The sequence below is a fragment of the Simochromis diagramma genome, unplaced genomic scaffold, assembly GCF_900408965.1.
Source record: "Simochromis diagramma unplaced genomic scaffold, fSimDia1.1 OVJJ01000208.1, whole genome shotgun sequence".
In the NCBI taxonomy this organism is placed as follows: domain Eukaryota; kingdom Metazoa; phylum Chordata; class Actinopteri; order Cichliformes; family Cichlidae; genus Simochromis; species Simochromis diagramma.
The window spans coordinates 1,872,035-1,896,348 of NW_024386789.1; the positions used below are offsets into that span (position 1 = coordinate 1,872,035).

The 24,314-nt window shown below is 40.1% G+C and overlaps 3 protein-coding genes across 9 annotated transcripts in view; 1 reads left to right on the top strand and 2 right to left on the bottom strand.

Moving 5' to 3' along the window:
- Positions 1 to 7,534, bottom strand: LOC120728400 (monocarboxylate transporter 7). 2 transcript variants are annotated; one of them, XM_040023262.1, is made up of 6 exons: positions 7,035 to 7,534; positions 2,610 to 2,835; positions 2,362 to 2,505; positions 2,130 to 2,258; positions 905 to 1,906; positions 1 to 549 (listed from the first exon to the last, which is right to left on the bottom strand). In XM_040023262.1, the coding sequence occupies exons 2-6, from the start codon at positions 2,830 to 2,832 to the stop codon at positions 359 to 361; spliced, it is 1,689 nt and encodes a 562-aa protein (XP_039879196.1). In that variant the 5' UTR covers positions 2,833 to 2,835; positions 7,035 to 7,534; the 3' UTR covers positions 1 to 358. The 2 variants fall into 2 exon arrangements, with proteins under 2 accessions (XP_039879196.1, XP_039879197.1); XM_040023263.1 differs by lacking the exon at positions 7,035 to 7,534 and adding an exon at positions 2,921 to 3,284.
- On the top strand, positions 3,042 to 23,686 carry arsg (arylsulfatase G). 6 transcript variants are annotated; one of them, XM_040023266.1, is made up of 12 exons: positions 3,047 to 3,064; positions 3,981 to 4,066; positions 10,948 to 11,187; positions 14,368 to 14,603; positions 16,073 to 16,187; positions 16,392 to 16,538; positions 17,863 to 18,074; positions 18,162 to 18,242; positions 18,331 to 18,439; positions 18,672 to 18,792; positions 19,684 to 19,774; positions 20,222 to 23,686. In XM_040023266.1, the coding sequence occupies exons 3-12, from the start codon at positions 10,961 to 10,963 to the stop codon at positions 20,500 to 20,502; spliced, it is 1,620 nt and encodes a 539-aa protein (XP_039879200.1). In that variant the 5' UTR covers positions 3,047 to 3,064; positions 3,981 to 4,066; positions 10,948 to 10,960; the 3' UTR covers positions 20,503 to 23,686. The 6 variants fall into 6 exon arrangements, with proteins under 6 accessions (XP_039879202.1, XP_039879200.1, XP_039879199.1 ...); XM_040023265.1 differs by lacking the exon at positions 3,047 to 3,064 and adding an exon at positions 3,490 to 3,529; XM_040023268.1 differs by lacking the exon at positions 3,981 to 4,066 and having other exon boundaries at positions 3,042 to 3,064.
- wipi1 (WD repeat domain, phosphoinositide interacting 1) overlaps positions 20,979 to 24,314 on the bottom strand; it is a 10,235-nt gene continuing 6,899 nt past the window's right edge. Inside the window, exon 12 of the mRNA XM_040023270.1 lies at positions 20,979 to 24,202. Coding sequence (XP_039879204.1) covers positions 24,081 to 24,202 — 122 coding nt within the window. The 3' untranslated portion in view covers positions 20,979 to 24,080. The remainder of the gene's footprint in view (positions 24,203 to 24,314) is intronic.

The window sequence follows — 24,314 nt, forward strand, 5'->3', positions numbered from 1 at the left end:
ACTGCCATCCATTAAGTGCAAGACTAAATGAAGCTTCTTCAAAGATAATTTAAAGGTACTGACACTGTTAAAAACACTGTTTGGTATATCAGGTAATTAAGGCACAATTATTACTTAGATACTGTGGTCTAAAAAATTTTGAGATTGCTCTCAGAAACCAGACCTACAAAGGCAGATTTTAAGCACTTAGTAAGCGTCTTTCTCTTCAGTGTATTCATGCTGTTACAGTTTATCAGCATTAGCCTTTAACTACCGTTCTATGGCTTGAACCCTTTATTACTCTCATTTTACATCAGCTTAAAAGGTAAAACACCCTCTACATCACTTAGTGTCAAAGTCAGAGAAATCATTTGGATCTCTAGTTCTCCTCAGTTTGCTCTTCACTCTCCTCCTTGTGGGCTGCATTGCTTTCAGAGCGTCTTCTCCTCATACAGGAAAATCCTCTCTTAGCAGGCTTCACCAAACCCAGGAACAAAGCACTCAGAGCCATGCCAGCTGCACAAGAGTAGAAGGCTGATCCATAGTTATGGGTCATGTCCACCAGCATGCCTGAGGAGCAAAGGAGAATAGAGGTAGAAGTAAGAACTAAAAAGCCAGCTTGTCAAAAGGTCTATGTACTCATCTTAAACAAAGGCTGGAAGCAGTTGCATTGTGTCTTGTCATGCTCTGCAGGGACTGAATCAAATATCCTGATCTAGATGATCCAGCCAAACTTTATACTTTTGGTGTGTGTGTATTTTGCAAGATTATGAGTTGTAACTACAAGTATAAGATTCCCATAAATCCCATAAATGAACATGTGTGTTTTTCACTACTAAAATATATATTGTTTTAAGATATAGTATCATCTGTAGTAAAGTTGATCCTGGAGGTTATGTCCAGTAAATATGTCATTCCTCAGTACCTCCAAGTGGTGGTCCTGCCAGCCCAGCAAAGCTCTGGATGAAAACATAGACGCCAGCAGCTGAAGTCATCCTCTCTATGCCCACCACATCATCCTCAGCCAGCAGAGGAATGTGGGTGCACACCACAGTTCCCAGGAAGAACCCGTAGAGAGCACAGCACACAGCTAGGCCGTAAAACTCTGTGACCAAAGTAAATCCCACCAGCACCACAGTCAGTGTAATCACACATGCTAAAAGCACCAAAAGCTTCTTCTTCCTAAACTGCCTCCGTGTGAGGATCCATCCGATAGAGAATCGGCCTAAGATTTCAGCCACGGCTATGGTGGAGAGCATGTAGGTCGCGTGGTCCTTTTCAACTCCTCGACTCTCACTCAGCTGGATGATGTAGAGCTGTGGAGCGAAAAAGCCCAGAGTGGCAAACAGTCCAAAGAGAGAATAGAAAATGAAGCTGCACTCTTTGAGGATGGAGAAGTCCAAGAGTTTGGAATTGTTCTCAGAAAACTTTTTGTCAGCTGCATTGTTTAGTTCCTCTTTCATCGCTTGTTTTTCTGCATCTCTGCTTGTTTTTTCCTCTTTTTCAGATGTTTTTATTTCTCCCTTGCTTTCTTCCAGTTGTTCCCGTTCAATCTCCACCTTTGCTTCTTTGTGAGGTAAAGATGTCTCCTGTTGCTTGCCACTGTCAGTGTCATTTAGAGACTGAACACCAGAGTCTGCAGTGCTCACAGAGCCTGTAGTTAGCTCGTTAGTCAAACTGCAGAAGGTATTTTGATCAGAGAATGCCTTGTTTGTCACAGAGACCCCTGAAGTTGTGCCCTCTGTACAGTCATTATGTTTGCTCAGATCTTTTAAGGTTAAGGTGTCAGCCTCTGGTTTCAGCGTCTCATTGGGTTTAATAATTATCGGCCGAAGCAATGCGCCACAGATGATGATGACGCTTTGCAAAGCTCCTAATACTGCCATGGTATTTCTCCAGCCAATATGGTCCCTTAATGCTGCAAAGGCTAAGAGGGAAGAAGAGGCATTCCATGAGTGTCCACAAACAAATCTGCACGAGTATTAAGTATGTAATGTTCAAGATCTGGCTTTTATGAAATGAAAATGTGATCTTGAAACTGTTGCAAACTGTAATCTTTTCTTGATATTATTTGGGAATATTAATCACGTTTTTTCTAACCCCTGTCACTCACACTTGTCTTTAAAGCGTCTTTATAAAAAACATCCCACCTGGTGCCAAAGCAAACATTGACAGGGACTCTCCAGTAGAAGCGACAGCAGTGGCCAGAGATCGCCGATGGTTGAAATACTGAGAAAGGATGGTCACCGTGGGGAGGAAGGTCAGACAGTAACCCATGCCTGCACAGTTGAATAAATATGTACAAGAAATTCAAAGAATAACAGCATTGTGTGCAAAGTTTTTTGAAGTGGAAAAGTAGTGAAAAAGTGACTAAATGAATACCTGCAACTAATCCGTAGGTGATGTAGATTTGGTTTATGGAGCTGGTAAAGATGGTGGCGATGGTGCCAGAAGTAATAAGCAGTCCTCCAGTCATGACAACAAGTTGAAAGCCAAACCGGTTGGTCATCATGGAAGCAAAAGGTGCTAAGTGGTACAGCGATTCTCATTATTTCAATGTTATTTTTGTACGCATGTAATGTTAAGTTTTTTTAAAGCTGCAGCCACATAGCAACAACACATGTGCTTACCATTGAATGCCATGACAAACACACTAATGGAAACAATCCAGGAGACTCGACTGTTGGTCTCTCCAAACTCATCTATCAAGTTCTGGAGGAAGATGCCAAAGCTTTTGATGGTGCCATAGGTGAACACCTCCACCAAGAAAAATGCCACAGCCACCACCCATCCCCAGCCACCGTCGGGGACCTCCGAGTACACATTGGGCCCCAAGAAACCACTCAATCCCATGCCCTGGAAAGAAAAACAGCGGATTAGCATAACTGCAAAGTAATCAATTAAAAAAAAGTAATAATAATAATAAATCAAATGTGCGTACTTTGAATGGATGATCGAATTAAGACAAAAACACAAAGTAGGGTAGCAACAAATGCTGGACTGTTACTGTAGAGGCGCTCTGACGCGTCAACGCGAGCGGAACGAGAATGCGCCCATAGCCGCAGGACACTGGCCGGGACTCGCTGTAAGTAATTACAGATCAAACCCACAATTCCGTTTCGCTCACACAAACCGGCAGGAATACTTTAATGACGCATTCGGGGAAAATTCATCTTAAACTGGAAATTGCTCTCCGGGTTCGGCAGCCTGGGGTAAATGTAAGGAGAAGCGAGTTGCCTTTTTTCTTCTTCTAGCAATAAACGATCCAGCATCAGGGGGCGCACGCGCTGCTGTGGTGCTGTAGGTACCTGTGTGTGTTTAGTTAGTTAGTTTGTTTGCTTGTTTTAATCAATTTTAAATCATGCTTTTTATTTGTTTTGGTTTCTAATGTCTCTGTAAAGCACTTTGAATCACCTTGTTGTTGAATTGTGCTATACAAATAAATTTGCCTTGCCTTGCCGCACAAAAGCCAGCTTCAGCTCTGTGAGGACTGAGTCACAGCTTTTTGAAGTGTTCCTCTTCTGATCACAGACAGTCTGAGTAAGAGGTGGTAAGCCTGATCCTTGTCAAATTACTCAAATCAGCTGACTTGATAACTGGCTGGTCTTTCCAGTAGAAGTTCATATAGTGTTACACCCTCTTTTATATCGGTCTTTCTTTAGCTGCTTGCCTCTTAAATAAAGTCTCTCTGTACATTCTTACGGACATCTGTTTAATTTACAAACACTGGCAGTGCTGCAACCAAAGATGGTCAGGAGGGGGAAAGGCAACAGCCGCTGAAGTTCAGTCTCTCCATTCTCCCTGATCAATTATTAATGAAGCTGAGCAAATATGTTTTTATTTTTGTAAGAACGGGAGAAAAAATGAAGCAATAATGACAGATTAAATCCTAAATCCTTAAATGTACCACCAGGTGATATAGAAATACAGCTCCTTTGTGAAATTATGTGCAGGAATTATACATTTTCCATGCATCTGAGTATTTTTTATGGGATTCCCAGGTCTCCCAACCTACCTGTGTTTGGATTTATAATCTCCAGCGTGGTTTGTTTGACCTCATAACTCTCCAGAGCTGCAAACCTGTTGTGTAAGTATCCCCCTCCTACCAGATTTTGTAAAATTTCTGAACCTAGCCTTCATAAGCTGTGCTGGTATGTTAAGCATAGTGTAAATCCTGTTTTTGATATACAGGCTTCTCATATTACATGTCATATATTGTTGAAAAACAAACAAACAAACAACTATGGCATTCTGTACACCTGCTGTAAATTTTCAGTTAAATGTTAAATGGCCTGTATTTGTATAGCGCTTTACTAGTCCCTAAGGACCCCAAAGCGCTTTACACATCCAGTCATCCACCCATTCACACACACATTCACACACTGGTGACGGCAAGCTACATTGTAGCCACAGCCACCCTGGGGCGCACTGACAGAGGCGAGGCTGCCGGACACTGGCGCCACCGGGCCCTCTGACCACCACCAGTAGGCAACGGGTGAAGTGTCTTGCCCAAGGACACAATGACCGAGACTGTCCAAGCCGGAGCTCGAACCGACTACAAGGCGAACTCCCAACTCTTGAGCCACACAATTACTCTGTATTCTTTTCTGTAAAGCATTTATTATTACATGCAAAAGCAAACACACACAAGTGGATCATATTTTGACTTTTGTTGCCATGATGCCAGGTCTCTCTTAAAAATTAGATTTTTAATCTCAATGAGATTTTTTACCTGGATAAATAAAGGACTAATAAAATTAAAAAAAACATTTTAACATATATTTTGTGACACTTACTAAGCTGTTCAGTGAATCTTCCTTTAACATTTTAATTTTATGCATATGCTTACACATCCCTTTATTAGATAAACTGCTTGTTAACTGACTTTGAACCTGGCATGGTTGTTAGTGCCAGATGGCCTGGTCTGCAGGGATTTTCCCACACAATCATCTCTGGGCTTTACAGAGGTCATATTAGATTGGCCAGACTGCTTTGAGCTGATAGGAAGGCAGCAATAACGTAACCACTTGTTAGAGCCAAGGTATGCAAATAAGCATCTATGGATGAACAGCACATCAAACCTTGAAGCAGATGGGCTAAAGCAGCAGAAGACCACACTGGGTGTCACTCATGTCCAAACTGGACAATAGAAGATTGGAAAAATGTTGCCAGGTCAGATAAGTCTTGATTCACACGGTAGAGTTAGAATTTGCATAAACAACATAAAAGATTGGTGGTGGTTGTAGTGTAATGGTGTGGGAGATAGTTTTCGGTTTTTGGTCTTGTGTACCTAATAAAATAGCTGGTGAGTCACCCTCAACCAGTTGTGGCAGATGGATTGCCCTCCCTGAGCCTGGTTCTGCCAGAGGTTTCTTCCTTGACTTGACTTGACTTGACTTGAAAGGGAGTTTTTCCTTCCCACTGTCTGACCGTTGGGATTTTCTCTCTATTATTGTTGTAATAATATATATTATATATATATTGGGTAAACTACAATATAAAACCCCTCAAGGGGGCTGTTTTTGTGATTTGGTGATATATAAATAAAACTGATTTTAATAAACTGTTTTTTTAAAGGTCAACATTTAACTAATTTACTAACAAATTAACTAATGTTTAATCAGTACAAATGGTGCGTACTGATAAATGACGAAACTAATCCCGAAGGATATAATCGTCATTTAGGCTACGTTCACACTGCAGGCGAAAGTGCATCAAATCCAATTGTTTTGGACCTGTGCGCCCAATCCGCTCATGTATGAGAGTGTGAACGGCACAAATCCGATAAATCGCGATGGTCATGGTATGATCCAGGTTGAAAGGCCAAACTCCGAATATTAATATTCAAATCCGATCTGATGACACACTTTATACATGTGGTATGAATCACATTTTAATTAATTATTGACACATTTAATTAATTAATTATTGACACATTTAATTAATTATTTATGTATTTCACATTTTAATTAATTATTGACACATTTAATTAATTATTGCCACATTTAATTAATTATTTAATGGTGTATTTAATTAATTCATTATGGCAGTTCTGGCACTCCATAGGCGCCAGGACTGCCAAAATGAAATAAATAAATATATCATTAAATAATTAATTAAATGTGTCAATAGTTAATTAAATGTGTCAATAATTAATTAAAATGTGACTAATAAAATTAATTAAATGTGTCAATAATTAATTAATTACATGTGTCATAACTATTTATTTAATTAATTAATCCCAATTTTAATTAATTATTGCCACATTTAATTAATTATTTAATGGTGTATTTAATTAATGCATTATGGCAGTCCTGGCACTCCATAGATACATGTCTGACGTTTTAGAAAGCGACTGCTGTGTGAACGGTCAGGTCGCATTGAATCTGTCTTTTACGTCACTGACACAAGACAGACGCCCGAGAAGACATCGCGAACGCTTCCTGGCCATCCCGTGTAGATGTTAGTGAAACTGTTGAGAAGACAACGTTGGAGAAACGTGAACATTTTATTTGTACTGTATAATCTGCAGATTCTGACAAAAATCTGCAACTATCCTTTGAAGCACCGCTCCTCTAAAACAGCAATAAGGATAATTATTAGGTTATCTACATTAGTATGTAAATAACAAAATAACTTAACCTTTATCGTCTTTGTGTGGATCCGAATTAATAGAGAAATGTGATATATATGTGCTATAAAATTAAATAACATAAACGGTTTAATTACAGCCGGAAATTGACCACTGAAAAATATTTAGCTGTAAAGAAATAATTTTAAATTAAGAGCTAGAGATGCGAGTGGTAATGTTAACCTTTGGGTGCCCCACCCCAACGGTCCGTTCTCGTGCGACTGACGCAATCCGGTCCGTCTGCGGGGGCGCGTGATACCCTTGGGCAATAACATCTAAATAAGTGCTCACAAATAGTTTGTAAGTATTTGTGCGTCGCGTTGTGCGTCGCGTGTTGGCCGGATAATTATTTGAAGTAGCTAATTAAAAGCGAACGTATTCGTTTGTATGACATGGCTGTATAAGTCGGAGTGAGCTGTCTCACCTGTAAGAAGCTACTTTCAGAGGGTCCTGTCTTCGCTCGTTGCTTTAATCCCGTAAGTGGCGCGCGAGCGACGTGAATGAACTTCCAAACTTAAGCTAACTTATGGTGCACATATTTCCACAGGCGTTTTTTTTTTTCACAAGGACACACACGTGTACACAGACACCCACACTCACATATATTACATATATGTAAGCACGTGTACAAGCATGCTGTATCAGATAAAAGCTGACATTCATGAACGAGAACGGGGTGGGGGGGTGGAAGAAGGGGTTAAAGAGATCTGGTTGCAGCCAGTTCTTCATAGTACCCCGGCAAACTAAACACACATACACACACAATGTTCTTTAACTTGGGGTGTTGAGTTGTTTGAGCGGTGCTCTGAGTTAATAGCTGGCCAGAGAGAGAGAGAGAGACAGACAGGGAGTTTGTGCCCAACCTCAGGCTTGAATATTTGAAAAACGTTTTGTCAAATCAGAAAAGTACAGATTTATTGTTTGTTTGTTTTTTAAATCCCTAAACTTTGTTTGATTAAAAAGTGATGACTGCCATTTACCCGAATTAAGGATTGCACTTTTTAGGGTATCCTTCTACAGTTACACTGTCCATTCATACATAATGTAATACTTGTTTTTTTCTTAAGGATTCTTTAAAAAACACTTAAACACATACTGTCCAAGGCACTAACTCTGCTGCTCTATGCCAAAAGATTTTACTCACTGACATCTGACCCAGTGGGCTTACTGATGACTCTTTCGATGCACCTATAAAATTTCAGCTTTTTTGTTGATTAATTCTTAACCACAAATGCTGACACCATCTTAAAACTGTTAGGAACTAGACAAACATCACACGTGCTGGTGTGATGAAGCAGAAAGTCGAGCACGGGTCGTGATCAGAGGCTAACTGATTTGCCCTCAACAAACTAGGCTGCTTTGATGAAAAGTGGGTTGCAACAGGAACACTACCTGCATGATTAGAGAGATAGCGTCTCTTATTACAGGATATGTAACAGGTTTTGAAATGATTTAAGGTAATTTGGATCGACTGATCTCTTTATTCTGTGTAAGCTTACTCTGCAAAATCTTGAAATGTAGTTAGTAATTTTCCATAGAAGCTTAAACATAGCGGCATCTTGGTCCATGCTAGTTTATAATACTCTGATCCTAGACTGCACAACAGTCACAACACTCAGATTTAAAACTAGTAGCACTGGTCAATACCTGATACTAGTTAATAAAGCTGTATTATTGATGTGCTGTGTTGATACACAGGGATGTCTAGCATGTTCACCATTCTGTAGCATCAAGTCTTCTTTTAACAACAGCTCATAATCTGAGGAGACCAGCTGCTGGACATTTGAGAGAGAAATATGGTCACATTGTACTGGGTCGTTTTTGTCATATTTTTCCTGTCATGGTGTGCCAGATGTTTTCAGCTGGTGAAAGGTCTTCACTTCAGCACCTGATCTCTTCTCCTATGAAGTCATGCTGCTGTAATCGTTGCAGTGCGTGGTTTATCTTCATCGTGCTCAAATATACAAAGACTTCACTGAAAAAAATGTAATCTGGATGTTGCTCTAAAACTTGTATATACCCTTCAGCAGTGATGCTGCTTTTTGTGGTGTGCAAGCTGACAATTCCATAAGAACTGATGCATCCACGTACCATTAGAGTTGCAGGTTTTTGAACCAAGCACTGATAACAAGCCAGATAGTCCTTTGTTTGATGTCCATGTCTTCCAAAAATAATTTCAAATTTTGATTTGTCTGACCAAAGAACAGTTTTTCACTTTGCCTGAGTCCATTTTAACTTCACTTTTGCCCAGAGCAGACAGCAGCGTGTCTGGATCATGTGCAAACACTGGTTCTGCTTTGTACAGTAGAGCTTTAACCTGCATATGCAGATTTTAATGCACTTCCTCCTGAGGCTGTCACGATTTGGCAGTGTGGTGGGAAGTATGTGGACCAAAATGTAGGACTCTTGATAGAAAATAAGCTCCAGAGGCAGGTTTATTATGGAACTCTTACATCAAAAGCTGAGCTAATAATCAACAACCGATAATCGCTAGTGGACGTGGAACAAGGACAACACACTACCAAGTGGGAAAGAATAGAATAGAATAGAATAGAATAGAATAGAATAGAATAGAATTCAACTTTATTGTCATTGCACATGCACAGGTACAGGGCAACGAAATGCAGTTTGCATCCATCCAGAAGTGCTTTAGTGATATAGATATATTACAATATATATTAGCAATAATATAGATATGTGAGTATATTACAGAAATGGGTCTATTATGGAATGTTATAATGTACACGGTATGAAGTATGTTGTGAATATTCTATAACTATAAGTATGTACAGGCTGTAGTGAGTACAAGCTATGTACAGGCTATGAACAGGATATAAATATGAAAAACTATACAGAATATGAAATAAATAACTTTACAGAATCTGAGATATACAGCTATACAGAAATGGGAACTATGCAAGTTGTAAACAGTTGTAGGATTAAAAATTATCGAATGTACAGAATGATTATTTACACAGAGCTATACAGTAGTGCAGTTAAGATAAGTGAGATATGTGGATAATTTCTACAGAGGCTATATAAAGTGCTAGTGGTTGTGAGTGGTGGTTCAGTCCATGTTATTATTGTGTGTTTGAGGGTACAGTTGTCCATTGTGGGTGTGTGTATGTTCAGTCCATGTGTTAACGTGGGTCAGATGTCAGGAGGCAGAGTTCAGGAGTCTGACAGCTGTGGGGAAGAAGCTGTTCCGGTACCTGGTGGTCTTAGTCCGGAGGCTCCTGTAGCGCCTCCCAGAGGGCAGGAGGGTGAGGAGTCCATGTGATGGGTGACTGGGGTCTTTGATGATTTTCCCAGCCCTTTTCAGACACCGCTTCCTGTAGATGTCTTTTATGGCAGGAAGTGGTGCTCCGGCGATGCGCTGGGCAGTTTTCACGACCCTCTGCAACGCCTTCCGGTCCGAGGCAGAGCAGTTCCCGTACCAGACTGTTATACAGTTGGTCAGGATGCTCTCGATGGTGCAACGATAGAAGTTCACCAGGATGTCTGAGGACAGGTGGTTCTTCCTCAGAGTCCTCAAGAAGAAGAGGCGCTGGTGAGCCTTCTTGACCAGCTTGGAGCAGTTGGTCGTCCAGATGAGATCCTCGGAGATGTGGACTCCCAGGAACTTGAAGCTGCTCACACGCTCCACAGCCGTCCCCTTAATGTGGATGGGTGGATGTGGGTCAGCATTCCTCCTGTACAGGAGGTGGGAGCCACCAAACAGGTGGGAGCATAGTTGGGACCAATCACGGAAACAAGACTTGGGAAAGTAAAGCCGAAGGCTAAACACCTGGGATAAAGTTTACCAAAATAAAACAGGAAGTAACTAAAATGGGAGAACACTGAACGCAGAAAAGGAGACTTCTCTGTGTTAGGTGTCACAGGAAATGCAGAGGGAGACGTAACAAAAAGGAAGAGAACGTAAACAAACTAAAACCAAGAACTAAACTACAGCCTAAGGATAAAAACAAAGAAGCACACCATTGATATCTACAATCCATGGATAAAAAAATTAGAACTAATAACTCAGAACACTAAACAATATAAATCTTAGTCCATAACTCAAAATGCTGAGTCAAAAGATCCACGACCATGACGGAGGAGCTATCACGAGCATATTGATTTTCAGTCTTGTTCCTTCCTTTTCAGTCTCTGTGTTGCTGCCATACAATTCAAAGTGAACAAACAGTCTTTGTGAAATATGTTTTCTTTGCTCTATTTGTTCTATTGTGATTAGAATATGGGCTTTTAGATTTGTAGATCATTGCTTTCTGTTTTTATTATTACAACGCATCCCTTTTTGGGGAATTAAGGTTATAATTGCAAGTAATCTTTTGCAGGTTTTGATTCAAAATGGCGGAGGGCACACCCCAGCTTCCTCTTGCTGCAATGCTGCTATTCGGGCTGCTGCTCCACACAGTGTCCCAGCATGGACCCACAGCTGATAAACCCAAAGAGAAACCCAATTTCATCATCATACTGGCAGATGACATTGGCTGGGGTGATCTGGATGCTAATCAGCTCGAAGAGAGGGCAAACAACACACCTTACCTCAACCTGATGGCCCTGCAAGGACTACGGTACAGAATTTGATTCAGATCTATGAACCTTTTCTTATTTTATTATGTATCAGACGGATGTTTCTACCCTTGGGTGTTTTTGATGTCAGTATTTCAATACTATTATCTGAGGCACAGTACACCAGCATATATAGTTCAGTACTAGTAAACTCAGTGATGGAGAATACTGCTGCTTTGACAGTCATAAAGGCTAAAAAGGCTTGGTGTTCACAGGGTACTGTGTCAAAGAATATTAATGGAAGATGGACTGGAGGGGACAATTCAATTAAGTAAGCGCTTTGGCAACAGTGGGACGGAAAAATTCTCTTTTAACAGGAAGAAACCTTTAGCAGAGCTAGGCTCATGGAGGGGCGGCCATCTGTCACGGCCGGTTGGTTTGAGGTGAGCAACACAGGATGAAGGCATGCTCTGGAACTGAGCTAGAGATTAATAATAAGTGTAGAATATATATATACTGGAAGTGCTGGGTATACAAGTCTGGCCTAAGTCTTCGGTCAGAAAGACTGCAGCAGTCCAGGAGTTTAGTTCACCGTCTTTAATGAAGCTTCACAGAAGAACTGGTTACAGCAGGGCTTGCCAGGATAAATCCAACTATGATACAGCCAGATATGCACTTATAATTGTGGCAGGTGCAGTATCGGTGACTATAAGCATGGTGGTAGTCTCATTAACGCACACGGAATCACACAAACTGAGATACAACTGCCATGCTCTGCTGCTGCTTTTCGTCCCTCACTCTCCCTCTGCGTGATGCGCACATGATCACTGATGCGCTCATTTGGGTGCGCTTGGTTCTTGCCTCTAGACATCCTGAGGCCGAGTCAGCAGGGAATTTGCACAATAAGTAATTATTATTAACCACACTACCACAATTAGTTAATAATTAGTGTCACAGGAAAATATGTACAAGCAACAGGGATGGTTCCAACCTCCAGAGCATTACAAGGAGTGGAGTGAGGATTTTGTCAGTGCATCAAGAGGTAGCACACATTGATGTCTTCTGAAAAAGAGCTGTGACCTTTGCATTTCTAATTAAGTCTAATCTTATCTGAGCTCAGGGGAAAAGTAAGTGGACTGTTGTTCAGTGGCCCAATGTTCTCTTTTTAGACAAAAGTCAATATTGTGTTTAAAAATCAAGGACCTACACTCTAAAGCAGCGGTCCCCAACCCCCGGGCCTCGGACCGGTACCGGTCCGTGAGTCGTTTGGTACCGGGCCGCGAGAGTTGAGGCTCAGGTGTGAAATGTATGGTTTTCAGGGTTTTTATCAGTTTTCAGCGTTATTTTGTTATCGTTTTTATCGTTAACTCGGTTTTCCTGGGTCTTTTCACGTGTGTTATGAATAACTCTTCTACTTTTCAGTAGCAGTACTAGTTTTATTTTGTTGTATTTTTCCGTGACACCTTAAAGACCGGTCCGTGAAAATATTGTCGGGCATAAACCGGTCCGTGGCGCAAAAAAGGTTGGGGACCGCTGCTCTAGAGGAACACCAGAGAGATTAAGAATACAAGTCCGGTGGGAGTCTGTGATTTTGAGTGCCATACTATCTTCTCATATTGGTGGTTCAGTGTGTTTGATGAAATCCACAATCAGCTTAGTCATTTTTGAGCCCTCCATCTATTGACATTCTTTATGGAGATGCTGATTTCCTTTTCCAGCAAGGCATAGCACATGGCAACTGTGATGGACCAAGTTGAAAAAGCAGGAGGAATGAATAGAAAATAGGGTTTCCATTTATTTAACCCCAAAAATCATATTTACAAAAATAACAAATGTTGAGCTCATAAAAGAGATCAAAGAAACAAAACGAAGCTCAGGCAAAGACTGCAACCTTAACAAACCAAGCAACTGCCCAAACAAACATAACTGACCTAAACAGGAAATGACACACAAGGGATCAGACCACTATGACACACGAGGGGTAACTAAACAAAACACAATTATAAACCACAAAAATGATGCAGTACCGCCTGGTTTGTTTATAAACTAAACACCAAAGAAGAAAATCAAAACCACTGAACACTAAACTCAAATATCTAATCAAATACAAAAGCTTTTTTTAAATTAAAGAAAATACACATTCTTCCCTTCAGCAGGAAGTGGTGGTGCGGTCCAATTAGCGCTCTTTGTATTTAGTGGTTTCAAACCCTGTCCACCCCCTTTTGTCCGGCAACTCCCAGGGATGATGGCAGGTAAGTAGTTAGTCAGAAGTCAAACAAAATAATGAACTGGTATGAATACATAACCTAAATGTGCACGCTTACAAATGGAACAAATGTATCCAAACCAATCAATAAACTTATTGGAAACTAAAATGTGTTATTGTGTTCAAATGAAGAAATGAAAATACACAAGCGTTACCGACTTTAGAGTGTGGCCATGGATTTGGCCGTCACAGCAGCAATGCCAAAACTACTACCAAATAAATTGTTGACCATGTTATTACTGTTTGATTAGCAAGCCAGTTTGCTTGACCTGAAGTCCATAGAGAAAATATATGGGATATTATGTTAGAGGAAGACTTTGAGGCAGGAAGTTAAGTTACAAGTGGAGCCTTTATTTGTGAGTCCTTTTAAAGACAAAGTACTCACACAGACCATGGGAAAAGGAACAAAAGTGGAAGCACAACAACAACAAAGCATGACAGAAGGCATCAGGCAACACCGGAACAAACAGAAATCCAGAAAACATGAAACACAGGACATAAAAGCATCTTGATCATGTATTTACACAGATAACACTGAGCAGAACACACAAGGAAACGGTTCATATCAAGAGGAGTCAGTATGAGAGATGCATACAGTCACAAAGCCATGCAGGATAACTAGAACTAGACACTAAAAAGAACTCTCCAATGTAAACCTGCCAACAACCAAAAGTCAGATAACATTGAGACAAGAAGACTCCTGCACATTAACCAAGATGAAAGAGACAATGAAAGTTATGAAGCACAGATACATAAACAAAACAGGGAACACAGTCTGGGAAATAGAATAATAAAATCAGAAGTCAGTGATTTTGAAAGAAAATTTCACTAAAATGACAGTGAAATAAAGCAAAAGTGAAGCTTGATGTGGTTATAATAATAATGAAAACTAAACAGAAACTTAAAAAATTCAAGAATAACACAAAACCACAAGATGGTATGATGATAAAATATTTTTATGTTTTTAATTCTCTAGAATGACCGACTTCCACTCCCCAGCCTCGACATGCTCTCCGTCCCGTGCTGCTATCCTGACAGGTCGTTATGGCCTAAGAAACGGGGTGACTCACAACTTCGGGGTGAAGTCTCTAGCTGGCCTGCCTCTGTCTGAAGTTACCTTACCCCAGCTACTACAGAAGGCAGGATATCACACTGCCATGATCGGGAAATGGCATCTTGGACACAATGGACTATACAGTCCAACTAACAGGGGTATGTGGGATATTTAAGCAAAGTGTCTGTCAACTTCATGTAGTGGAAAAAATAGCAGTTAGTTTTAGATAAGAACTATTTAAGTACAAAATATAAGCATAATAATATAATATAATAAAATAATGTAATGATATATTACACTGTGTCATTATTTATTTAACAAAAACTGAGCCAAAATGTGGAAGCAGTGTTTAAAAAATAAGTGTAGTCCATGGTTTAATAGCTTATAGAATCACCTTTAGCAGCAATAACTTTAAATATTCATTTTCTGTGTGACTTTGTCCCCCATGTTGTCTTCCCTCGCTTTCAAAGGTTGCTGAGGTTTATGCACAGCTCTTTTAATGCCCCAACATAGTATTTTAGTCAGGTTGAGGTCTGGAATTTGACTGGGCCATTATAACATCTTGATTTTGTCTTTGTCAGTCATTCTGATGTGGATATGCTGCTACATGTGGGATCACTGTAATGTGTTGGACAAGCTGTCAGACAGATGGCCTCACATTTCACTCTACAATACTTTGGTACATCAATGCAGAAGTCTTTGTTCACATTTAACATCACAAAACTAAACCATTCTACCTTTAAAACCTTTGAAATGACACACACTGTGCTTTCTTTTACCATGACAGTATATTAGACTTTTGCTTTTGTCACTTCAATATGTAAATCTTTGATACACAATTTGATATGCAATTTTATTTAAATGTACTGATAAGGTTTCAAAAACTCTGTTCTAAATCACAGTAAATTGTATGTTTCAACTGGAAACCACAAGCTACTCTATACTTTGAGAATTTATAGAAGTATAAGATATGATTAAGTCTAAGAGAGATGGGGGTAATATTTACATTTGCTAGTGACCAATCCAGATAGAAAACTGCTAAGAGTTTATAGTCAGTTGCTAAGAGTTAGCAAAAACGGCAGCAGTACAGCCAGAAGAAATGCTGAAAAAATTAATGTGCAGGAATTTATCTATCAGTTGAGCATTCGATACTTTTTGTGTGTTTCACATAAAACAGTGATCAGTGGGTTAATGTAGACAGTTTTCCTGTTGCACAATGCTGTATCTTTCCACTTAAGTTTTGTTGTTTGGTATCTGTGAAACATTTCCCAACCTCACTGCAGGGAGCAGACTGCACAGGGTCACTAATCACGTCCTCCAACCAGCTGTGTCTAGTGAGACAACATATTTGCACCTGACAACACACAGGCCAGACTTACAGTTGCCCCCGTCCCATCCCCTTCCCTGTACCACAACCACAAAAGTTTCACATCAGCATCTTTAAAGCACTGACTAGCCTTGTGCTCAGGCAGGTATAAACAGGTAGTGCAGGGAAAAATACCTGACTACTCTAGTTACCATAAGGACACGTGTAGAGAGTTGAGAGATAAGACTTTTTTTATGGTAAGGTGATAACATGCTGATACTTTGATCAATATTTGCAATATTTTCTATATCTCTTGTGCAGGTTTTGACTACTACTTAGGTATTCCCTTCAGTAATGACATGGGATGTACTGATATCCCAGGATATAACCTGCCCCAGTGCCTCCCCTGTGACTCATATGGACCACAAGTGATCAGGTGTAGTACTGTGACAGTGTCACACAATAATGAAAGTATAGGTTGCACAGTGACTAGCAATACTTTGCAAGTAGCTATTTATTTATTAGAAGTATTTTTTTTTTTACTATACTATAACAACCATGAATGGATGCCAGTTCTTTCTTCCAAGGCCTCACCAAGCCAAATGTAGTTTTATTACAATCTATTGTTTTTGTGCTCTAGATTGAAGAGGAACATACATGGAGGTTGTTATTCCAGAATCGGCCTTCCTCTGATTGAAAATAGCACTATTGTGGAGCAGCCGCTTGACCTGTGGACACTAACAGAGCAATACAAGTCTGCTGCACTCCGGATTATACACAATGCAAGGTACAATGAGGTTGCACTAATTTACACAGACCTTACACCTTCCTAGTACTGGGTTGAACCCAGTACAGAACTGTATGAGCTAAAAACATATTTGCACCTCATGAGTTACCTGTGTTAAGTTTAGAAAGGTTACTGTAGTGCAAATATGCTGTAAAAAATGTACATTAAAGCAGCACAGCGTTTCCTGAGCCTTATTTTGCAACCATGTGTCAGAGCCAAAAATGCCCTAGTTCCCTACAGCCAGGTATGTTACATCTTTCTTTAGACAATATGCGTGTGTGTGAAAGTTAAGAAGTGAAATCTGATGTGATTTAGAGTTTCACGCATTACTTCCACAACAATAGAAACTGTTGTCCTTTACTATGTGCATATGATTCTCTTTGAATGATTCCACGTGAGGCTTTTATCATCGGCTTGATCTGAACAGTGTTTCAAAATGCTGCTTTATTGCCTGAGAATATGCATGTACTGTGGATCCTCTGTCGACACATGGTGGGGGGGTGAAACCAGGTACTAGCTCTTGCAGACATCTGTAGTTGATTGCCTTGGATGACAAAAGGAGAAACTGCTGCAGTCTACACAGTTGTCTATGTTTATCATAATGAAAGAACATTACCACAATGTTTTAGTATGGCTCTGTGGTGTGCTTTATGACTTCTGAACCATTCCTGATGGAAATTGTTAATAACAGAATATAGCCTGCTAACAGAGCAGTAGTGTATATATTTTTTGAAATATGCTATATTAAATTTACAAACATAACAAAAAACATGCCTTTATGTTACATGACTGCATCATTTGAACGAGTGTAGCTGTGATTGTAAGTAATGAGCTGTAAAGACATAGAAGGGTTTTTTTGTTTGTTTGTTTTTATCAGTGAAGCTCTTTTAAGTTGATAATGCTGTGTTTTGGATGGAAAAATTAAATTGCAAGCACAGAACTGCTTGTTTTTTGACAGACATGGTTTTGTTTCAGTTTAAGCATGAGTAAAAATGGGTAATTCTGATGTAGAAGCTGGTTTGGAGCTTTTGAATGAAGCACAATACAGCACAATAGCATGGCAGATATCCTGAGGCATCAGCAGCAGGAAATACACCGCTGATGGCTGCTCTCCAAGTACCCCATAACTGTGTTTGTCCAGGATTACTGTTATGTTGCTGTGACAAGTGTCTGAAATAGTATTTGGCAGTCAGTGAATGAAGAGTTTGTCAGGTCATTTAGCTTTAATACAAATCTGCTTGTAAGCCAATAGTTTATTTTTTCAATGCAGCATCCGCCAGCCTTATTTTTTGACACAGTTTCCTTTTATTAATTGTATTTTCAGTGAGCGAGGACAACCTTATCTGCTCTACATAGCACTTGCTCATATGCACGTCCCCTTGGCCCCTCCACTATCTCCAGATGCCCCTACCACTGATAATCACCCAAATAGTGGAGTGTATGCTGCCAGTCTGCGAGAGCTGGATAGTCTGGTTGGGGCAATAAAGAATGCTTCTGAGGCCACAGACAGAGACAATACACTCATCTGGTTCACTGGTTGGTCACCTGGATTCATGTCTGATATTCTGACAAAGCCTGTAATACTGTCTTGAATGTCTTGCCTTGTGTGCACACTCTTTACAGGTGACAACGGTCCATGGGAACAGAAATGCCAGTATGCAGGAAGCGTAGGGCCCTTCAGAGGCAAATGGCAGACCAACAAAGGTAAATAAAATAAGCTTTCTGAGCAGTATAACGTCCATTTTATTGCTTTGCATCATCATATTTACATTTTTTTCTGCCTGTGTACTAGGTGGCGGTTCAGCTAAGCAGACTACGTGGGAGGGTGGTCACAGAGTGCCTACAGTGGCTTATTGGCCTGGAAGGATTCCTGCAAATACCACCAGCTCGGCCCTGCTCAGGTGCACCACTTTAGTAGCATGCACAGGCTAGTTTATATCATTTAAATAGGTATATGCATACAATATATTTGTGAATATAGATGAGCAATTTTATAGATCCTATAAAATATATGACTACCCTACACGGTCATAAAGCCAAAGAGTACAGAAGAACCTTGTTTACTGACTCACCCAACAGTCTTTTACCAGCCATTAAAAACAGTGCTTACTCACTCCTTATCTCTTTGTGCAGTGGTATGGACATCTTCCCAACTGTTCTGTCTCTGGCGGGGGTAACACTCCCTTCTGACAGACGTTATGATGGCATTGATGCCACAAATATCCTCCTACATGGTGAACAGTTGGGCCATGAGGTGAAAAAAAAATTCACTTTGAATTTATATTTAGCTGTATACACTTGCTGGCCACTTTGCTACGTACACCTGTTCAGCAGTTGTTAGTGCCAGTCAGGCTGGTCTGAGTATTTAAGAAACAGCTGATCTGCTGGGATTTTCCTGCACAACCATCTCTAGGGTTTGCAAAGAATGGTCCAGGAAAAGGAGATAATATCCAGTGAGCGACAGTTCTTTGGTCAACACTGCTTTGTCGATGACATAGGTCAAAGAAGAATGACCAGCTGATGGGAAGATAACAGTAACTCAAATAACCACTCATTACAACCGGGGTTATCAGAAGAGCATCTCTAAATGCGGGGTCAGAATTTGGCTTGAATAGAATAAAAGCATTGAACGATCCTGGCTTGTGTCCATGGTTCAATCTGCTGCTGGTAGTGTAATAGTGTGAGGGATGCTTTCTTATATTCTCTGAGAACTAATTGAGTACCAGTCGTTTAAATGCCAAAACCTGAGTATTGTTGCTAACTATATCCATGCTTTTATGACCACATGTACCCATGTTCTGATAGCTCATTCAAGTAGGATAAAATGCCATGTCGCAAACCTCACAATCTCTTACACCTTTTGGATGTGGTGAAACAAGCAGTTTGCATCATGGGCATGCAGATGACAAATCTGGGCCACTATTTGACACTATCGTGTCGACGTGGACCAAAATCTCTGAGAGTTTTGACAACTTATTGAATGCTTTGATTATTTATACCGTGAAGATTTAGGGCAGTTCTGAATCCCAAAGAGGGTTTAGCCTGGTATTAGCAAGGTGTATTACCATGTGGCCTGCGAGCGTACTTTTCACAGTGATGTTGTATTTTTGAGTTGCCTGCAGACATCAATCCTTCTTTTCTGTAGTTTCTCTTCCACCCTAACAGTGGTGCTGCAGGGAGGTTTGGTGACCTTCAGACAGTTCGCAGTGGGAGACACAAAGCTTTCTACATCACAGGTACTGGTCAAATGGAGGGCACGCGTGCCCACCATCCACAATCCATTACACTACAGTCGGGCATGATGTCATGTTATTAAAACAGCTTGAGAAACAAACTTCTCTAATGCTGATGACGTGTTTATTCACGTATGTTTGCAGTGCTGCTTGTTATGCCCTACCACTGTGGTGGATGGTTTACATAATGTCATCATGGTGGTACCAGACTGGTGACCCTGCTCTGCAGACAGATGTTTAAAAGAGAAAAACAACCCTAAAGGCTACATTGTAGCAGATTCATTCTCATCCTGAAGCATCATCTTGCAAAAATGACTATCTTTGCATTTATTTAAATAATTCTAAACCCTGAACTAAAATAGTAACTCAGCAGCGTTTCAGAACACTCTTCAGTTTAATGTAGGCGAAAAGGGGCTTATGGGGAATGCATGTATTCCTGTTTCTTTATAGGTGCAGCAGAAGCATGCAGTGGAGAAACAGGAAAGCAGCAGGTCCACGATCCTCCACTAATATTTGATCTTGAGCGTGATGAGGCTGAGGAAACACCTTTGGATGTCAAGACAACTGAATACCAGGTGGTAGCGGAGAGGATCGCTCGGAGGAGGGAGAAGCTATTATGGGACATCGCCACTGACAAGTCAGTGTCCATCGCAGATTACAGGACAGACGAGTCAGCAGCACCGTGCTGTGACCTGACACAGACTGTTTGTCGTTGCCCCAGGCTGGGTTGAGGGTGGGATTCACATGTAAACACTCACACAAGAGGCTGATAAGACAGGCTCACAGCTGGAGAAACAAGTCTCACTCTTTAAAAAAATGCGATTAGCACTTTGTTTGTAGAAGAAGCCATTAGTGAAGGGGTTCAATGGCCAGAGGCTACAGGACATGTACAAACAAGAGGAGAGGGCAAAGAGAAGTAGGTGGATGAACTTTGGCCTGTTAGTAAAACAGTGGCTGGAGTAATTCTCAGTAATTTTAGAAAAATAACACATCTTATATCAGATCATAAGACATACTAAATTTAGTGGATAGGATTGGGCTTAGGGCAGAGATTTTTGTTGCGATAATCAAATTTTGGAGACCAAACTTCTGAAAATAGATCCTTATTGTTATCTTGTTGAATATTTGATGGGTTTTAATATAATATTCAAACATTTATAATATAATTACAAATAAAAAACAAACAAAACAAAACTTGTTGCAGAGGTCAAATCATTTCTGAGATTTAATGAGTCTCTGGTGTAAATATCCAGTATTGAACAGCTCAATGCAGCTCACAGGTGCCCCAACAGCGCCACCTTCTGGCAAGTCATATTACTATGTTACTTATTACAACAGTACTATAAAGAAATGTTATATACACATTATACACTGTAAAAACCCATTAACATATATTTTACGAATGTTAGGTCTATGTGTTGATGTGTAACACATTACACAAAAAGGATACTTAATGCATTAATGTAAAAATAACTTGATGTATATGTTAACATATTCAGAATTATTAAGTAAATAACACGTTTTTTAGGCTTGCACTGAAAACAATGGACCTGTAGCTTTGTCGTGTACAGCTCTTCCCAGGATTTGCATTTAGCTGTCGACTGCTGCACCTACAGAGCAAAATATTTCATCAGGTTACATTTGTGACTCTGCAGGATTTTTCAGTCTCGTGTATTGCTACCATAATTAGTATCACAGCTGCATCGGCAAGTCTTACTTATGCAGACACAAGATACTTATGGCATGTATCGTGATTTAAATAGTGTATCGTATAATATCTATGTATAATTTCTTTGTGAGTGAACTACTGCTTGTCTCTCCTGAGGTATCATACATTTTTATGACCACTGATTGAAATGTTCTGGAGCCCCATACACAGGAATGGCCCTGATAAATGTCCTAAGACTTAACATTGCACTTGGCTTGTTAAGAAGTAAAATCTTAGGTGAGTTTTAAGCATACCTCCCAGGGTCCAGTCACACTAGGGAAAACAGTGGTCGGAGACTGCTGTGCGGAAAAAAATAATTATGCCTGTATGCAATTAACTTGCAGTGGTATTGCCTTTGAAATGGTCTCTTCAAAGACAGATCATTTTGAAGCAATGCTCAGCTGCTGCCTTTAAACCAACTTTGGTGCGTCAATTTGGCAATAAAACTGGGATAAAACGGTAATAAGACGAAGTCAGTCTGCTATAAATTTTTGATTAAACAGGGTTAAGTTGGCACTTAAGCGCTGTATGCAATAATACCCTAATTGAAATCTGTTGCCGTCTACCTCAGTCCTCAGTCAGTCCTACCAGAGCCAGGGGTGGACTCAGCACCAGTGGACTGGGAAAACGTTATAAATTTATAAACAAACAGCTGCAGCTAATTCATTCCATTAATGACCAACATTATATCAAGAGCAACGTAATTGTGTGGCTCAAAAATGAGGATACCAGAAATGTAATAACAACACAATACAGTTTGAATTCAGGTTTCAGGGACGTTCTGCTCTGAAAACAGTGGGACAGTTGAGAAAAGTGAGAGAAGGCGGAAGGAGAATCAACATGTTTATGCTACAACACATTAACTTCTAGTGTGTCAAACTTGATACATGAGTTTTAGAGAATCTTACATCATCAGTGTGATTTCTATCCCCCCTGAAAAAATTGCAAAACACATTTTTTAAGAAATAAATTGCAAAGAAAAACACAGATGTGGTAAGCATGATACAAGTTAAAACTCATATATCAAAATTAATATTTAATTAATTTTAAAGCGTTAGAAGGGTCAATAAACACTCAATCAATTTTCTGTCTTAATTTCATTGCTCAGACTTTAAAAGGATATGGGTGATCTCTTATTTTGTTATGAATAACTGGGGACTGTGTGGCCCTGAGAACTGAGGTTCAGGCGGAGCCCAGGTTTTATCCAGAGATTTACTTCACTGCAAACACTTCCTTCATATACCTGAAATCTATGTACACTTTGTGAACCTGAATTGGAGTTATGCACCTGGGCTGCTGTCTCACATCCCACAGTTAGAAAACCTTGAATTAAGGCATCTGTTAAGCATAAAATTTTAATTGAACTAATCCTAACATACTATAACATTCAGACACTGCTATAATACACTAGCACAGTCCCACTAATAGCTCCATTTTGAAAGACACATGTAATGTATGTATTAGTGTCTGTCGAGGGAAAGAAAGAGAAAGAAAGAAAAATGAATCTTGCTCTGTGTGCACGCTGCTGAGAAAAGGCAACGCTGAAAAGTGATTAAACACTGTAACTCACTGTAAAAAGGATAACAAGCTGTATACTCATATGTGGTTCTCCTACAGCCTTCTGAAAGTCTGAACATAAGACATGCTTTGCAGCATTAAATTCAGTGCAGCTTGCAGTGAATTGCCCACCACAAATCTTTGTAACTGACACTGACGCGATTCATTGTATCCTCACTTGGAGAAATAAACATGATGGTGCAGACGAGATACTCATCCACGCAGACTGACTCCGGGTTGCAGCAACTTACTGCAACATTTTGGCGTTCTATTTGCATTTATAAATAAGCTGGCAATTATTTGGAAATCTGAAATAACTGAAATAATTTGGAGGCAGGTTGCTTCCCCCCAGATGACCTGTGCAAATGCCTTGCAATCAAATCAGAGGTTGGGGGCACTGTACACTCAACCTCTGGGTGACCAGTTGGTCAACAATTTGTATTTGGTCCCAAAAAAAACTTGCCAATTGCCAATTTCTTCCTAGTGTGACTGAGGCCATAGGAGCACTTTTGTTATTTTAACCCCTGGATATTATTGAGCTTAAGTATTGTCGGTCAGCTCATACTACTTACCTGCTCTTTAGGTTGCTACCATAGTAATGATTTGTCGTTGGACAATACATATATTCAACAGTAGTATAAAAGTCAGAATTTCTAGCTGTGCACAGTGATTATTTCAACATGTTTAACACTGTTGTTAGTGGTAGTATATGGGAGTTAACATTAGGATGGTTCAGACAGCCTTTGACTTAAAGAACAAATGTTCTGTTGATGTTTTTTTCTTTAGGATGAACGGACCTTCTGCTCTGTTTTTGTGTTTTTTTTTTCTATATCCTTTACAAATAACAATGGGTGCACAAAATACAGAAATACAAGAAGGTAATATCCTTCCAAGATTTAACTTTAGGTGTGCAGGGTAACTAGTGAGAGGGTTGGGAAGCCACAATGTCGCAACACATTAGGAATATTTTGTCCAACCTTCCTACTAGAAACAGGTAAGTCTGGTTTGTGTGCAGGGGCAGGGAGGGTACCCTGGGGAATTTGGTCAGTTATTCTGGTTTCCAACCGGAGGGAACTCATTCTCGTCATCCAGACAAACGGGGCCCTCAGCAAATTCGTGCTCGGGGATGACTTCACCCTTCTGGGCTCCACCGTCTTCGGAGTAGCCTGGAAAGAAGCAAAGAAAGAGCATTTTAAAATTTCAAATATTTCTGATCATATTTGGATGGCTAGGGTTTTAACCATAAAGAAACAAGCTTTATTTAAACAGGAGTCGCTT

Bases quoted from the DNA above. Each gene is read 5' to 3' on its own strand.
- LOC120728400 (XM_040023262.1), bottom strand. From the start codon at position 2,832: ATGGGATTGAGTGGTTTCTTGGGGCCCAATGTGTACTCGGAGGTCCCC. The intron at 2,506-2,609 runs GTAAGCACATGT...TGTACCACTTAG, and splicing joins GTTTGTCATGGCATTCAATG to CACCTTTTGCTTCCATGATG. The intron at 550-904 runs GTACTGAGGAAT...TTTGCTCCTCAG, and splicing joins GGCAGGACCACCACTTGGAG to GCATGCTGGTGGACATGACC.
- arsg (XM_040023268.1), top strand. From the start codon at position 10,961: ATGGCGGAGGGCACACCCCAGCTTCCTCTTGCTGCAATGCTGCTATTC. The intron at 18,793-19,683 runs GTGAAAAAAAAA...TCTTTTCTGTAG, and splicing joins GTGAACAGTTGGGCCATGAG to TTTCTCTTCCACCCTAACAG. The intron at 19,775-20,221 runs GTACTGGTCAAA...GTTTCTTTATAG, and splicing joins CAAAGCTTTCTACATCACAG to GTGCAGCAGAAGCATGCAGT.